The sequence below is a fragment of the Oxyura jamaicensis genome, chromosome 4 (assembly GCF_011077185.1).
Source record: "Oxyura jamaicensis isolate SHBP4307 breed ruddy duck chromosome 4, BPBGC_Ojam_1.0, whole genome shotgun sequence".
NCBI classification, from domain to species: Eukaryota; Metazoa; Chordata; class Aves; order Anseriformes; family Anatidae; genus Oxyura; species Oxyura jamaicensis.
In genome coordinates this window covers 54,804,612-54,822,228 of record NC_048896.1, presented here as the reverse complement: position 1 = coordinate 54,822,228, position 17,617 = coordinate 54,804,612, and the positions used below count along the sequence as shown (strand labels likewise).

At 37.1% G+C, this 17,617-nt stretch overlaps 1 protein-coding gene across 6 annotated transcripts in view; it reads right to left on the bottom strand.

Moving 5' to 3' along the window:
• Positions 1-17,617, bottom strand: part of ANAPC10 (anaphase promoting complex subunit 10) — a 176,571-nt gene that overhangs the window by 154,010 nt on the left and 4,944 nt on the right. For 5 of the 6 annotated variants that reach the window (XR_004750318.1, XR_004750316.1, XR_004750317.1 and 2 more), the window contains exons 2-4: positions 15,765-15,881; positions 14,313-14,403; positions 13,458-13,578 (exon numbers count right to left, since the gene is read on the bottom strand). Coding sequence is in view for 3 of the 6 variants with exons in the window: in XM_035324542.1 (XP_035180433.1) it covers positions 13,458-13,578; positions 14,313-14,403; positions 15,765-15,879 (327 nt within the window). In the remaining 3 variants the exon portion in view is untranslated. Of the gene's footprint in view, positions 1-2,545; positions 4,104-12,798; positions 12,804-13,457; positions 13,579-14,312; positions 14,404-15,764; positions 15,882-17,617 lie in introns of those variants that run through there. The other variant, XM_035324541.1, reaches the window with a different exon arrangement.

Below are 17,617 nucleotides of genomic sequence, written 5' to 3'. Positions count from 1 at the left end.
ACTGGCTCCTAATTTCTTCCGCATTGGTGCCACTTCTCCTCAGCCCATTGATGAACTGTTAGGGAGAGTCACAGGGCGTTCCCAACTGTGGTTGCCTACAAATTGGCTACTTAAAAAATAAGGTGTGGTAACCTCCAGCACCAGTTGAGATGACACCACAAGACTTTCTCAGAGTTTAGCAAACTTTAAAAGTTCCCCTTCCTTTCATATCTTTTCTTATGCTTAAAACAAATTAAATGTCAACTGCTGTTTTTTCTTCTACAAAGAATTTCTATGCTGGGTTAGTAGTAGCACATGGAAGGATCAGCATCAATCTTCGTCTTCGCCTTTCTACACTTTTTTTCCTCATCACTTTTCACTATTTGAAATCATCTAGTACTCATTCCAATGATTACTTCCCACAATTAAGCCTGTGAAGACAATCAGGTAAATCAAAGCTGGTTGTTTATAATTCACTGACTTTATCCTCTCAATCCTTATCTACAGTTTGTGGGGAAAAAATAGCTCAAATGCCACTGAAAAATATTCCCAACTAGCTAACCACCTCTCCATTTCAAAAATAAAAGTGATAGTAAGCAAGCATGGTCTTAGTATCTTTGACACACAAAAAACTGTGGTTGAGATCTTTCAAAGAAGATGCTTCAGTCTTGGACTCCCAGAAGTTTTCACATATGGGATCCAAAACCAGAGCAGATAACTTTGGACAACTGGGGAACTTCAAGGACAAGAAAAAAGACTGTTGCAGAATGTGTTAAGAGAGAAGAAAAAGAAAACAAAACAGGTGAACAGCTCTCTTAGTAATGTCCGTGCAACAGAAAAGCAGAACTTCCCTTTCAAATAGAGGTCTGCTGATACCAGAACATGCTACTCCAGTATCTTCTCTCTAGCATGCTCCCTGGAGATGAAAGAAAGGTCCCTTGCTCCAGACAATTTCCTCAGTGGCACCTACCTTCTTGCTCTGCTGATTAAATGGGGGAAAGTCAGGTGTCTGCACTCCTCTCAAAATATTCATCATATTCTCCCACATGCTTCCCCCCCAAACAATACACCATACAGCAGGCAAAGACGACAAAGATTTATTTTTCCTTTGCTGAAACCTTTAAGCCTACGTGGCCTGGAACCTCTTCCAACACCTAACAACAACAAAAAATTACAATCCACAAAGCAATTCCACCTTAGGGAGATACACGATTAGAAGTATTACTTGAAACTTCCCTTCAAGTATTTACAAGCAAGGAAAGTTGAAAATATACTTTTTTTTTTAAATTACTTCTTTCCCCCAAGAATTTGCTGACCTAATTTCTGCAATGGATTACAGCACGTTTTTTCACAAAACACGATACAGTTCAGTAACAAACTCCTAACTGATTTCCTCCTTAACACAGAACGCCACACCTGAGTAGAAAAATATTATGCTTCAATCCAAAAAAAAGATTTAATCTATACCTAGAAGAATTAATCTATTACCTTATTAATAATAGGAAAAAGTAAAGACATACATACACTTCTGCAGTTACTTCACTGAAGGAAAGAGACATTATGTAGCTCTGTGGTCATGACGTGATCTTAAAACATTGTAGGGAAGAGGGGGCACAGGGAACAGTGAAGTCAGTCTGATTTTTTTTTTTATATATATATAGATTACCACTGTAGAAGTTATGCTTTTGGTTAACATATATCAAAATCATTTGTCACTGGTAATTATACTACTAGAAGGACTTAAGCAATAGGCGGTCAAGCAAATTGATAATCATCTTGAATATCAAGGTAAACTAACATTTTACCCACCTTGAACCTTAAAATCTGGTTTAGCATAACTTCCTTTTACCTTAAATTTTACAAACCTAGCAGAAGACTAGGAATTATAATAATCTCTCCCTTAAAAACCAATTAGAAAAATCAATATTGCTACACACTACAGCTTGCAAATGAATACTATTAAAAATGTCTTATAAGCTACAGTTAAAATGAATCTTATCAACTGAAAGGGCTGATCTGATACGCTGCAATTGAGGGATACAAGTTTTTCAGAAGAGACAGGCGGTGAAGGAGGAGCAGGGGTGTTGCCCTGTATGTTATGAAACATACATACATAAAACAGATGCAGAGCAACTTTTTGCATGGCTGGATAGTGATAGGACAAAGGGGGATAGTCTTAAACTAAATGAGGTAAGATTTAGATTAGAGGTTAGGAAGCAATTCTTCACTCAGACGATGGTGAGGCACTGGAGCAGAGAAGCTGTGGATACCCCATCCCTGGAGGTGTTCAAGGCCAGTCTGGATGGGGCTTTGGGCAACCTGGTCTGGTGGGAGGTGTCCCTGCCCATGGCAGGGAGTTGGAACTGGATGGTCTTTAAGGTCCCTTCAACCCAAACCATTACATGATTCTACGATCCGGCATCAAGAAGGCAATTCTACCTGATCCTGAACACCCAAACCCATCCGAGCTGTAATGCTAGATGTACACATACTACTTTAAAATGTCAACTAGCCAACACTCTTGGATTAAAAAAAAAAGGGGGGGGGGGGGGGGAAGAAGAACTAAAAGGGTTAAAATATTGAAGCAGGTTAATTATTTGAGTCTTTTCCGTCATGCTGTCATCTACCCCTCCACCCACCTGTCCATGTCCCGTCTCCAAACAGAATGTTTAAATGTAGTTGTGAAGAGCATCAAGCTTTCTTGCTATACTCATTTATATTGCCAGGACCTAGTATCTGCTTTTCTTAATTCTGAAGCATTAATGACTATCTGCAAAAAGTATCTTGTGAGCCTACATTGGTAACTGTAATCACAAATGCCTACAAACTTTGAAAAACTGTTGACCAACAGATATCAAATAAAGTGCACTCTCCAAACACAGAACCTTTATTCCAACAGGAACTTTCAGTAAAAAATGATGTGCGAACAGCAGACACTGATGTTCACACAAGCATACTGCATACAACCCAGCAGGCGATTTTTTTCTTTTTTTTTTTTTTTTTTTTTTGGATTATGCCCTGGAGGTGCTGGCACAATGGAATTTCAATACCATAATTGCTTATTTCTGTGTGCCAGGCTCTGAAATAACAGGTAAAAAGAAAAAATACATGTATAACAAACATTCTCTCTTTTAAATTACTGAAATCACTAAATAAAAGGCTTTTAATTCTCTGGTTCAAATGATGTAATTTATAACCATGTCACAAATAGAGAAGAAGCACAAAAGAAGGGAAAATACAGAAATAACATAACGTTCCCAAGGTTCAGTTTACAAGGACCTCACACAAAGATTTTTTTTTTGCAACTCTTACTAGAAACAGTATTATTTGCTAAAAATGCGGTAGCTGCCAAAAGCTATGATCCATCTAAAGCAAACATGTTTAAGATGGAAATAGAGTGTTAATGCTGAAGAAAGGCAGAATTGGGTATACAAGTTTTCTTTTAAAACAGTGTTGAAGCAACTGCGGTACAGTGTTAAGTTTGTTTTTTCAGATTTCTGAGAAAAAAATGATCACATTTGCAGATAAACACCTAAGTTATCGTAAAGTACATTAAGACAATAACAGAAGTAATCAAATTTCAAACTTTCTAATTAAACCTCTTTTTCCTGCAGAAGGTTATTGGGAATTCAACACTAGCCTTGGTTCACATGACAGAACAATGGGAAAATTTTCCGAATGGTTGAACGCTAACCCTGACAAGTGTGGAGAGCCAACTACAATACATTATATGGTAGCATAACCTGCCACCCACGTTGCTGAGAGAACAGCTTTCAAACACATGCACCGAGCTGTAAAACCACAAAATCCCTTATTACACATTGTCCCTTACTTAAGGTGAAATACACTATCCCCCTTTTTACAAATCTTGGTGCTTTTTTTAAACCTTCATCTCTAAAGTTTATTTAGCAGCTAACTAGACTGTTTTTCAGACTTGTTTCTCAAATGCCATCTTTCCCATTTTGTTTTCTAACCAAAGTAATCTTTTTGTAGTACACAGTGAAACCTGTTAGGTCTTCCACTGTTGTGTTTTTTTGTTTCCTTTTTTTTTTTTTAATAATTCTACTTCCACCTGTGTGACATTATCCAAATTCAAAGGAAATGTTGGATCTAGGACTAATTCACTTGCGAAGATTTGTTTCTAGAGTGATTTTTTTTTTTATAAAGAGATACATGACTCATCACTGGTAAAGTAAAATAACAGTTCTAGCATACTTTCAATTGGAAAGTCAGATATCCTGCTATTTACTGTGATTCTTTTCCATTGTTACACAATTTGAATATATTCAAAAAGATAAACTGCCACAGTATGAGTGGTTATAGACACTGGCATTTATGTAAGTCAGCTATTACTGTAGAATGACAAACATACTCCACCCTCATTACAACATGCTGTGGTTACTAGCCAAACATCTTTGCCTTTTCTGAAAAGGGTACTTTATAATAAAAGCAGACCAGCAAAACAAGTAATACAAGCGGACTCGAGATATGGTAAAAGTAACAACAATTGTTGGAAAACAATTCTGAATAGAGAAAGTGAACTACTTAATGATTTTATGAATGCATATAACCTCATGGTATGAAAGGGATCACTAAAAATGTTGGTATATAAAACTTTCTTAGTTAATGATGCCTCCCCCCATCCCCCCCGCATGTCTGCTGTTTGAATCATTGCATTCCAAGATAGTTAGAGGATATACACAGTTTCTTCAGGGGTTTTCATTGCAACTTTGCTGGCAATGGGCATTTTATTTGCAAGTGTTTCTATTCCACTGACAAGGTCAATTAGTCCAACGAACTATTGGTTGTTCTGTCTGATAGCTCAGTCTATTTATTCAAGCAAGCACTTTTATAACCCACAATTGAATGCAGACAGTTACCCTTGTAAACACAACTGTCCACAGGGATTTTCACTACATTTTGGGCATGTGAAAGAAAAACATGCTTTTCTCCCCTCAGCCTGATAGCACATAAGTTTGATTACAGCTTGAATTTCACGGAATGAAGGGAGGGGGGGCTACTGTTTTAAATATATATGATATATTGTACCTAAATATACACATTTGGACTAATTCCTAGGACCTAAAGAACACAGATACTTGATAGATCTCCCTAGAAGCTCCTAAAATTTGTTAATGCAGTCAAAGAGACAGATCAGCCTCTCTGCTCTATCCAAGAATTAAAAGGAAAAAAAAGTAAAGTAGTGGTTTAAAAGAAACAAAGAGATGCTATATGTAGCATGAAGGGTTAAAGGCTACATAAAATGCTTTCACAAAAGTCACCAGCACAACAGAAGGTCTAAGGTGTGTGTGTACAGGAGGAGGGAAATGGGGGGAAATCAGCTGCAGAAGGAGGGGGGAAATAAAAAGATGACTGTTCCACAGTTGTATCTAGAATTTCTGTAGGTCAGCAGTGTGGCCATGCTGCCAGCTAAGTGTGTGAAGATGAAGAGTAATAGACCTTAGTCTCATAGACCTTTTAGTATTACATTCACATACGCAATTTGTTTCTTGCAAAGTAGAGATTCTTCATTTGTACTAACTAGGCACAGTAAAGAGGATAGTCCATTAGTAGTAAACTGTTCGTTATTCAGGTTTTCCCTGAACAAATCCTTCATGGGTATCAAGAAGAGGATAACTATCATGGAAAACTGGCAATCTTTCATGGCTCTGTTCTTCCAGTTTGGATGTTATTCAGTTCACTACAAGAGTTGAACAGCCTACTGAAACTATCTGGGAACTCCAGAGAACAGGAGACAATCCCCAGAATGATCAAGGAAATACATATTCCATTCCAAGGAAATACATATTCTATAAAGCAACAACCTTGGTGAATAACACAGATGTATACACAGTATATTAAACCTCTAATATCTAACATCCATGTTAAAGCATCACTGAAAACAAATAGTTTTTCAGAAAAACATTACCGAAAAAAGTTGAGTCAATATAACAAAGGCCTTACTGAAACTGATGAACAAGTGAGAAGAGGTTTTAAGCCCAGGAAGGGGGAGTGCTCTATTTTGCTTTAACAGAGGAAGGAACTTTATAAATGAGTGTGTATGGTGCTTTACCTTGGGTTCTTTTAGGCAGATGTAAATTATACCACTGCAAACCAATTCTAGACAGAACTAATTGATGTAAACAAAACTACCAAGCCTTCTCAAGTAATCTGGTCTCAATGAACATCACAATTACGAGTTTCAGTCAGCTACAAACTTATTATCAAATCAGTTTCTGTGAAAAGCATACAAATTCACATGAAAACATAAGTATTAGCATATCTTCAGCCTGCAATTTCGCAGTATAAGTGGGAGAACAGTGTTAACTAGGAAGTCTCTTTAGGAAGTCTGATTTAACATGCTTCAATGCTTCATTGCTATGTGAGCAAGGGGTTGGAGATCAGGATACAGAGTCAAGACACTGTACTATGGTTGCATCTATGCTTACCTGTTGGGATCAAAACCACATTGCACACTGGAATCTTGTCTTATACCTCAGTTCCCTCTTACAGTTAGTCCTCAAACATCACCCAGACAATGAAGGCACAATTTGATGGGGACTTTAACTTGGGATATTGGTTCAACAGCATAGAGTATCTGTACAGACTACAAATAAATCAATGTTTCTTCAAAATGACTAATACCATTCACTATTACCATTCTACACCAGTATTATCATGTTACTTCAAAAGCACTGAAGAAATCTAAATTTGCAGTTTTCTATGCTATCCTATACTTGCTATCAAGCCACAATTTTATCACTTTTTTTTTTTAAATTCAGATAACTGTAAAAATACTAATTTAGAAAGATCGGTTATCTAACTCTCATTCGCACCCACAGCAAATACAGGACACTATCTGCAAACTGTTTCCATCTGCCAGAGGTAGGACTACAATTTGTTTATAGTATTATGACTAGGATACACTGGAGAACACTTGCATGAAAGTCTAAGAAAAATTCCCCCATTGGATTAGAGGATGGTTTGCACACATTGATGATGCACATTTGTAAAGTAGAGTTTTACACTATCCATACCAGAAAAATCATTCCAAAATTAGAACACCTGAACAACAAGCTTTAAGAATTCCCTTAAAATCCTCCTACTTGAACTCCATGAACCAAAAAGAGATGTAACAATTTAATTAGTCACTACAAACCACGTATTAATCATTTACACTCTGCTGTGTAATGTCAATATGATTAGTAGAGTTATCTTGCCTTTTCTCTCTGCAGTGGAGAGAGAGAAATTCTTTTACTTTTACATGAAAAATCACATGCATTTTCTAATTCCTTTTGCATGATGGAACTTAGATCGAATAATCACGACAAAGGTTATAATCCCAGGAGATGCTTTCAAATTCCTAGGCTTTATATATTTGAGCTCCCTTAAGGAAAGCTCTGTACTTCATCAAGTTCCTGCCTTCTATAGAGCTGTTGCCACTTTCTTTGACATGGCTTTTCCTCTCCTTCAGTAGGTAAAGTCAGACTGACAGTACTAAAAATACAGGGCCTCTTTAACATACCCTTTCCTGATTGAGTCCCTCTGTAGACAGGAAAAGGTCCCTTCATAAAGATTCATTTTTGAACACTGGTATAAAAAACAAGAAAAATACATTTCTATATGCAACATACACCACAGCATAATAACCAATGTTTAGGGTTTTTTGTTTGTTTTTGAAATTCTAGGACCCATCAGAAGTGATGTTTCTCTTTTAAAATATCATTTCAATGCAAAGAAAAATATTGAATGATTTTATGCTGTGGGGCTAGAAGAGTCTCCATTCTTCAGAGATGATAGAACTAGTGTGGATCTTATCTCACTGTACACAAAATTCATATCTACAAAATATTTTTTTAATAACTGCATTTCTCACAATTGCATGGGAAGCTCTGTTCCAATATATTACCATTCCAGGACATAAGGAGCAAAACAACTGCCATCCTTTCTATAGCTTCCAAAGTTTGAAGTGTATACTAGTTGATTTCCAAAAGCATAAGAACAATGAGTAGTTCATATCATCTCTACAGGAAATGACATCTGCAGGGATCAGTGATGTTAAATTATTAAATTAGCCTTTCTCCTGTAAAGAAGGATTCACACAAACATCCCACACTGGCAAAACATCCTCTCTCAGAAGGTGGGCACAAGGAGCACCAGCTGCATCAGCAGGAATAGGCCTGTTTCCTGAATTTGACCCCCTCCCCTTGGCAACAATCACAAGGCTTAATAAACTGCAAATACCAGTGTATCATTCTACTCCTCTGCTTTGAAAACTTCCAGTACTCGTTAATTGCAAATGTTAGCAGGAGATACTGTCTGCATCCTGGTGAAGTAAATCCATACCCAATTAGTAAAACAGCTAGATAACAATCAAAATGAACAATCTGGTGTGATGACTTCATCTACTGACCCAACCTCCTAGAGACAGACAAGAAAGACTACATTTGAAATTCTATTAAAGTAAAACCTAGTATTTTCTTAGCATCAGGTGTAGTTTTCTGAAAGCTGAGTATTTTTAAGCGAAATTTTGAACTCAAGGAATAATTGGGGGTTGGCACTGCATCTTTTCTTACATGGGAAAAAAAGAATATGGAGGAAGAGTTTCTAGTCAAAGTACTTGAAACTTAGTGAGGAATATAAATAAAAAGCAATTATCAGCTCTACATTCCATCTTCAGAGAAAAGTTATTTAAAATGCACATTAGAGATGTCTGACCAGAAACTCAGAAAGAGTACACTTCCTTAATTCATTAGTTTGCAGCACTGCTATGACAAGTTCACATCTTCTTGTTTCTCAATATCTATTTAGATCACATACAGAGAACAGGCTAAGATTGGAACATGTGAATTTCAGAAATTCCGAACTTCATCTAGAGGAGTCCAACCTCCTCACTACAATCAGTAGACACTGTAGAGTAACAAGATTACAATAAAGGTCCAAATTTCCTTAACTATCTTTGAGAAAAGCTCCCCCAGCTTGAGCATTCTCCAGGTTGACAATTCCTTGCTCTAGCACAGAATGTTTGAAATCAGTAAAGAAGCGCCCCTGTCCGTGGTGCTTGGCCAAAATACCACAGCACCAGGGATATGGCTGTGCTTGCTATGGGGTGAGGAGCAGCCAGTTACAAAACACGAATCAAAACCAAAAGGGTCAGAAAACAAGCTGAAAACAAAATAAACAGCTATTCAAAAAGAGACAGCTATACTGTCTGACAAAAAGCAGGAGACCCACACTGTTGCCAGCAAGGATATTGCAAAGTCATCTCCAGAACTGAGTCTTGATGAAAAGGTTAAGTGTGCTTTTGTTCCAGGAAAAAAGGGGACAACAACAGAGTTAAAGCAACATTTAATACTTGGTATCATTGTTTGATACAAAGCCTGCTAGGTAGCGCTGCCAGGGACAACACATCTTCATCCCACATAAGGTTATGCATCACTTGCCAGCGACAGATCCCTGGATACCCCTAACAGTTGTTAACCACAGGAGTTACCCTGTTCTAGCAGCATTGCTTCTGCCTGGATGGTTTCCAGAACAGGCAAATAACAAGCAAGGATCTTGCTTACTGATATTACACAAACTCAGGACCTTACCCTGTGTGCAGACTTGTCCTACTGCATAAACAAAGCATATTCATGGTCTGCTATTCTTCACAGGAGGATTTCTGATCATTTCCTTTCAAACCCAAACATTATTATGTCTTATCCACCATGTTACTACTGTCCTTATGTAATTTGAAAAACAGTACACATAGCAACACCACGCACTAGGAATGGTATGGGCCTATCACAAATCTTTCTGTTCTCTCTGAACTACACAAACTAAATGAAAAAGCAAGTCTTCCAAATCAGAAATCACAAAAAGCCCCAAAAGAATGCTGGAAGAGAACTCTTACTGGAATAGGAAACAAATTATACCTTTGCAATTGCATCTCTAGTTACTGCCAAGACACGTACACCGTATTCTATTGTTGAGTCTTCTGTAATGCACACTACAACTTTGCTTGTTTTTAGAGGGGTTCTGCCTCCTACAGCAACTTTAATTTTGGGACTAAACACTAGCAGCTTCTCAAGTTTGAGAGGATGTGAGAAGTAACTACTCTCCAAGTCTATCCAACATCTCCCCAAAGTATAATTTACAACAAACGACATAGAATTGGCACTAAGAGTTCACGCAGCATAGTGAGATAACTTAAGTCTCTACACTACGGGCTGACAGCAGAAACCATTGAAACTAATAGGAAAATATAATCTGAAATTCTACTTTATCTTACTATTATAACATAATATTTTTACGGTAAGCTTAACTGCAGATGACCTAAATGCCTTGGGAGAGGTATAAAGGCAACCATTTGGCGACCTGCAATTTCCTACAGCAAGCTTTTAATTCACTTGCTTTACAGCAGGTTATTTTCATATGATGAAAAAGTATGACAACTTATCTCACATACTGAAGCCTGTTTAAAAAAAAAAAAACCTCTATCTTGTCCATACAAACTTCTTGCACCATTACATTGCAGAACTCTTAAAATAGGAAAAAAAAAAGAAAAAAAAAAAAAGAAAATATTTGCTCTCCAAACTTGACAGTTGTGATAAAAAGGCACTTTAAGTCAGAGAGGGCTTACTGTACACACATCTCAACTGCAGTACCTCCAGTCAAACAAAGGTATAATACTGCCAGATCACAAGGATTGTTCTCACCTATAGAACAGGCTACAAATGACTTGTTTCTCTTTATTGAGAAAATAATTTCATTTTAGGTTCCAAAAAAGTACATTCTTACATACCAGAACACAAACTCAAGCTACTGTTATATTATTAATTATACCTATCCTAACAGCACATGGCATTGTTTCAAAAAGTAGACTACTTGGAAAAGAACACATGGAGGCATCACAGGACTTTCTTTAGACACTATGAGTTGGCAAGCATGAAAAATATAAAATGATTTAGTTGGATTTCCAACCCTGTCAATCATTCCTGAAGCCAACTGAATCATTGTGTAATTAAGTAGATCTCTGTGAATAGCTCATAATGGTTCACCCTGCTTTAATAACCTGTGTGTCAGAAAAGCTGAAGAAAAAGTTTCTAGATTAAAGAAAAAAATTAAAAATACATTCTGAATATCAAGCACATTAGAAAATCTCAAAACTGATAGCAATATTTAAAATTAGAGTGGCCAGAGAATCAGTCTTCAGTATTTTACAGCATCAGAAGTATTGCACCTCATTAGTAAGAAGCTTGACCACATACTCTTCTCAGTTTTAAAGTAAAAAAGCATACGAGCACGTGGTATGCATAACAATTACTGCTCTCATGAAACATATTACAGCCCCATTAATATACTATAAGACCTACGAAACATTTCATGTACAAGTTTGCTTTTTTAACCAAACACATCTTGTACAGAATTCTGTGTTCAGTGAGAAAAAAAACGAAGAAATATTTCCTGAGAAATTGCAGAAGACTAATGTTCATAATGAACAGCACAAGTTCAAAATTATTCTACAAATACATTTTATTGTTTATATAGGTTTTTAACACATACACCCTTAGAGTGGAAGTTCACCACTTTATAAGAAACTTATGTCATTGAGGCTACACACAGAATGCTGCAATAAACATTATTATAAAAAGACATTTAATTATTAGAAGAGTAGACTACAAGCAAAAAAAAACAACAGAAACTGATAATTAAGGACAACAATGACATCTAGTGGACACTCGCAAAACAGACCTATAGACTACGGAGAAAAAGATAATACTGTTTTTACTGTTAGACATAGTCAAACTCCCAAACAGCTATGATGTAATTAAGATTAAAAAGACAGAATATGCAGTTGAAGAAAGACACTTCAAGTAGTGTCATTTCATATCAGAAGAATACTGCAAAAGAGTGCAAGGCTCTTCCATTTAAGATTTAGGATAAAAGCAATTACCCAAAACTTGAAAAAACAGCACATATCTGAGAAAGGAAATAGACTGCCAACATAGTGAAGGCACCTTAAGCTTTCTTTCCACACTGCATCTACAGCCTTCTACTTACAAGTTGTTCTTGTAGGGACTTCAAACACAGAAAAACAAGAAGGTAAACAAAAAGCAGGTAAGTCCAAATTCAGACCACTATTTAACACCTCCTTTTTCTACTTATTGATGATCCTTCTGTTATTGTAATACCTGCCATATAAGGGAGGTATGCTAAACCTTCACAATACAGCTGCCAGTAGCAGCTGAACTCCAGAGATGAGGAGGATGAAACATGATGTTACTGTAACTCAAAATTATCAAAATATACTTGCTCATGAGTAAAGGCAAACTCCCATAAAGATAATGAATTATTTGAAATCTGCTTTTACTATTTACAAAAGGCTAGTATACAAATAAAACTAAACAGTTAAAGCAACTCGTATCTGATCTTAGTTTTTCCTTCAAAGAAATTTTCTTCTGGCTAGAAGCATCATCATGGAAAAACAATGTTGACTATTATATCTTGTAAATAAAAATAATGTTAATGATTAAAATATTATAGCATCAAATACCACACCTACTGAGTAGAAGTTGGGTTTTGCATCTTACTGTTAAGACAAAAATATTGTACACTTCCCAAAAATTTGTGTATCTCAGCGACTGCCCGCTATAAGAAAGCTGTGAGAAAGATCAAAAACAATACTCAAAAATAAAACATCATTTATGTATATATCTAATTGTAATATACAACTCTTTAGTTGTAATTAAGCTTTCAATTCAAATTGGGAATTGTTTGCTTTATATATTATTTTGGAAGAGTTAACATTGCCATTTACCTAGCCCCACCATCAACAGTAGCTAGAGTCAACTACCAGGAAATACGTAACAGATTCTCACTTAAAGATTCTTTACCTAATAGAATATAAAGAAAACTTTGCATAACTGATGATGAGGAGTTGCCCTGCAATTTCTTGTTGCCAGGGCCTCAAAATGAGCTTTGAGACAGACATTACTAGTTAATGAGAATAAATGCAGCCTCCCAGAAATTAAATCTAACTCCAGACTGACTCTAAAGATAGTTACGCACCATCCAGAGCCATAACTAAAGTTCGTACTTTTAAATTCATGAAAAAAATTGAATTAATGCTTCCCACCACCTTTAAAGTCTAAAATTTCAAGTATTTAGAAGCTGAGTCTCCCTTTTGTTGCATTGTTCCAAGCATAGGCTTTTCAGACACTAATTCTTAAGAATTCTATTCTGCAAAATCCCACTCTTGATTCAATTACTGGATCCACACATGAACCCTGTTATAACCACGTTGGTAATTAATGCCTGACAAAAACAGAAACCAATCTAACAATTTTACAAAATAAGAAAATAGAAGCAAAAACCAAAATCAACCCAGTTATTTCCTCCAATAACAATGCCTTCTCACCTCCAAAAACATTTCACGCATCAAATGTCCTAAGTACAGAGGACTACTTTAAGAGAGTGAAATACCATTGACCTACCCGGATTTCCTGGAGATTATGAAAGTTATTTCCTACTCTGACAGAGATTTTGCTTGGAGTGTAACTTTCATCAGATTTATAGTCTGCATAAATACATAATGTCTTCACTGTTGTTTTTCTCCTGCAAGAAGAAAAAGAAATGATGTAAGCATCCCAAAGAAAACCATTTGGGAATAGTTTGTTGTTATTTTCTAATAAAATTTGAATGTTTTAAAACTTAATACAAAAGTGCACCTACTGATTTATAAGAACCTTGTTGTTAAATCAACAGATTTTTCTTCACACATTAGATAACGCGCACACAGTAAATTTTCACCGTTATTCTTCACTTGTCTTCTGAACTTGCATTATACCAAGAACTACAGCAAAAGGTCAAAATGCCAAATAAGCACTTACAAATGATGAAACATATGCTTCGCTTATCAAATATGGGCTCTACTACTGTACCAAAAGAATCCTCATGGTGACTCAAAAAGCCAATCTTGTCAGTCACGGCAGAATAAAACAGGAAAAGGTTTCTCAGACAATCAGTTGCTAAATACAGGACTACTTCAAACGCAGTCATCTACCCTTCAAATTACAGTCTATGACAGAAAAAGTCAAGGTTCAAATGTCATCTTATATAGGTAAAGGTGAAACTGCTACAAATGGTCTACAACTAAAGATTCCTTTTTGTTGCTCATTTAGGGGTTCAGTAGCCATAACAATTTCAAAAAAAACTTTTTCATAAACACTTTAAGGTAACACAGGACTAGTCCAGGAGTCCCTGCACTTCCCAAGTTCCAGTCTTGGTGAACAGTCATCAACACAAAGTTAAGCAAAACATTCTAACCCATACAGAGTAATTTTTAATACCTAAACTGGATGTTCACCAAATGAGGCTGTGATCCATCTGACTGCCAGTAAGTTTCTAGATTATCATCTCTTAACTGATCCACTCCAAATCCTAAGAAAAAGAAAAGGTGATAGTCCTGAATATTCTTTATCACAGACTTTTTTTTTTTTATAGCTTTTACAAACTAAAACACATACTTTAAACTATAACAAAGAAATATTTCTAAATATTCAAGTTGTACTTGTGACAGAACAAAAACGGGAATCTGTAAATAAAAACTCAGTGCTACAGTGTCTTTATGTTCTATCTCCTATTGATGTCTACGGGGTGGTGGTTACCATTCAACATGTCCTGGAATTCCAAATGGTAAGAAATAATCCATAATTGCAAGAACAATGCTTTACAATTTCTACCTGTTCTATAATTGAACTAATGAACTAAATGAAAATCATAGACTCATTAAGGTTGGAAAAGACTTTCAAGATCATCTTGTACAACACATACCCAACTACCAATAACAAATTATTCAATTATTACAAAAATTTAGCAAATATAACTTTTTCTTTTTACAAGCCATTTCTTGGAATATTTTTTACGTTAGTAGTTAGAAGAAGCAATAGTTGCCAAGACTAATATTCATAAAAGCTGTCACATTTAAAGAAACAACTCTGAACATTTATTTTTCCATTCCCTCATTACCTACCCTTCTACTAATCACATCAGTAATAACTGCCCTCAAAAGCTGCAGTTTTAATTTAGCAGAGGCAGTTTTATCTTCAATAGGAAATCTTTGTTCTGTTGGAAGTGATGGAGCCATATGATGTTTTTCTTCAAATAAGAGACACCAGGACATCAGACCAGCCCGAGTGCAATGCTGCAGTATAAAATGATTACTGACACTAGGCTGCAGCTAGGTATCAGATCAACACTCAACAGATGTTTCTGAAATAGCAGCTCAACCACTTCAAATGAAAAGAACAGATTTGCAGATATTTTGACTAGGTGTAAACTATCACTAATGGTATCTCAGCAACATTTACAATGGCTTCATTTTACTTGCAGGATTTTAGAGAGGTACACAAAGTCTGGATGGAATATTTAAACTGGCTAACTGCATGGATTGTTTGTCTGACTTGAAATCAAAGATACTTACTTGGTCAAAATGCCAAACTACAAAAACAAATACACAGTGCTTACACAGTTCAGTTTGTTCACTGAACAAGTAAAAAACAGTTTAGTTTAAAATCAACAAAAGCTCTGTTTTGCTAATGCTTCATTTTAGGATTTCTAATATGGTTATATCTCTTTCAAATTGCATCAAACAAAATAGGCAAAATTTTTTGTAGTGACGCACTCCTAACAATTTACATTACAGCAGTTCTACTGCTACACTCTGCATGTACACTTCTTATCAAAACATAACACATATTTTCTAAGAATAATTTACATAGAATCATACATTGTGATTCTACCTGGTTTACAAGACGAAAGTGACCAAACTGCTTGTGATCCTATTTCTCTAACAGTACCAGTCCTCTCCAATTGCTTTGGATCAGCACCAGGTGGTGTCTTGTTTGGGGTAGTCATTTCTAATTAAAAAAAACAAGCAAACAAGTTAGTTGACATATTTTAAGGCTGATGGGAAAACTAAAGGATTATATTTGTTCATATAGAAGTTTTAATTCTTTGACCTCAAACTTGTATAAATCATATACTCTATAAACTATCATAGATTCAATATTTAAATCTTATAAATATGAGGTTCCACATACATGCAAAAAGTTGTCTGACTAAAAATAGGATGTACGCTGGAAACATTCTTAAGTTACATTACTTGTATCATTCTTTACGTGAATACAGAATTAGTTATTGTTTCATTTGTGGGGTTTTAGGAAGTTTTTGTTTCCAAGAGAAATGGAAACAGACCCTGTTAATTTAAAGGCTAACACTACAATTTCATTTTCTGCCCTAGCACACACACAAGTTTTTCTAGTATCCAAGTTCAGAGGCTAGAGCCAACCAGTCTTCCTTGAGATACTTCTTAAAAATAGGAAAGGAAAAATTGAATAAATCATTTAGTCCTTTATTTGGAAGAAACTGGTTATTGCCACATGTATCCATGGTCCATTTCCTGAACTTCACAAGTTCATCTGGAATCACTAACCTGTGACTTATACTGCTCAAGTAATCACTCAGTCTCGCACCTTGCCTACTGCCACATATGAAGAACAACATTTAGTATATCATGTAAAGGACCTTACTACTGCCTAGAAAATAGCTTTAAAGGCTTCCTTTCCCCACCTCCCACCCCCCTGTGGTGGTTTTACTCAGGTGGGCAGCCAAGCTCCACCACAACCACTCTCTCACTCCCCCTCCTCAAAGAGGAACAGGGAGAAAATATGATGAAAGGCGCTCAAGGGTTGAGATAAGGATGAGGAGATCGCGCAGTAATTATCGTGACAGGCAAAACAGACTCAGCATACCGAGACAGTAAGATTTATTGCCTATTACTAACGAGCTAGAGAAGTGAGAAACAAAGGAAAGAAACTAAAAGCAGCTTCCCCCCCCCCCCCCCATCCACCCTCTTCCACCTCCTCCCCCCAAGCGGCACAGGGGAACAGGGGTTATAGTCAGTCTATAGAAATTCTTCGCCACCACTCCTTCTCAGTCACTCTCGTCCCCTGTGCTGGGGTCCCTCCCACGGGATGCAGTCCTTGCTGAACTGATCCAGCGTGGGCTTCCCACAGGCAGCAGCTCTTCAAGAACTGCTCCAGATATGGGTCCGTACCACGGGGTCCATCCTTCAGGAGCAAACTGTTCCAACCTGGGTCCCCCACGGGCAGCAGCTCCTGCGTGGTCTCCTCTCCACAGGCTGCAGGTCCAGCCCGGAATCTGCTCCGGCAGGGGTCTTCCACAGGCCGCAGTCTCCATCGGTGCAGGGCCACCTGCTCCACCATGGTCTCCTCCACAGGCTGCAGCGTGGAACCCTGCTCCACCGTGGTACTCCATGGGCTGCAGGGGGACAGCCTGCTTCACCATGGGCCTCACCACAGGCCGCAGGGGACTTCTGCTCCAGCACCTCTCCCCCTCCTTCTTCACTGACCTTGGCGCCTGCAAGGCTGTTCCTCACTCTCCCAGCTGCTGTGTGGCGCAGTGTTTTGTTTTTTTTTCCCTGTCTTAAATATGCTCTCACAGAGGCACAAAACAACATCACTTATTGGCTCAGCTCTGGTCACCAGGGGGGCCTTTACCAAACATGGGGCAGCTTCTAGATCCTTCTCACAGAAGCCACCCCTATGGCCCCCTGCTACCAAAACCTTGCCAC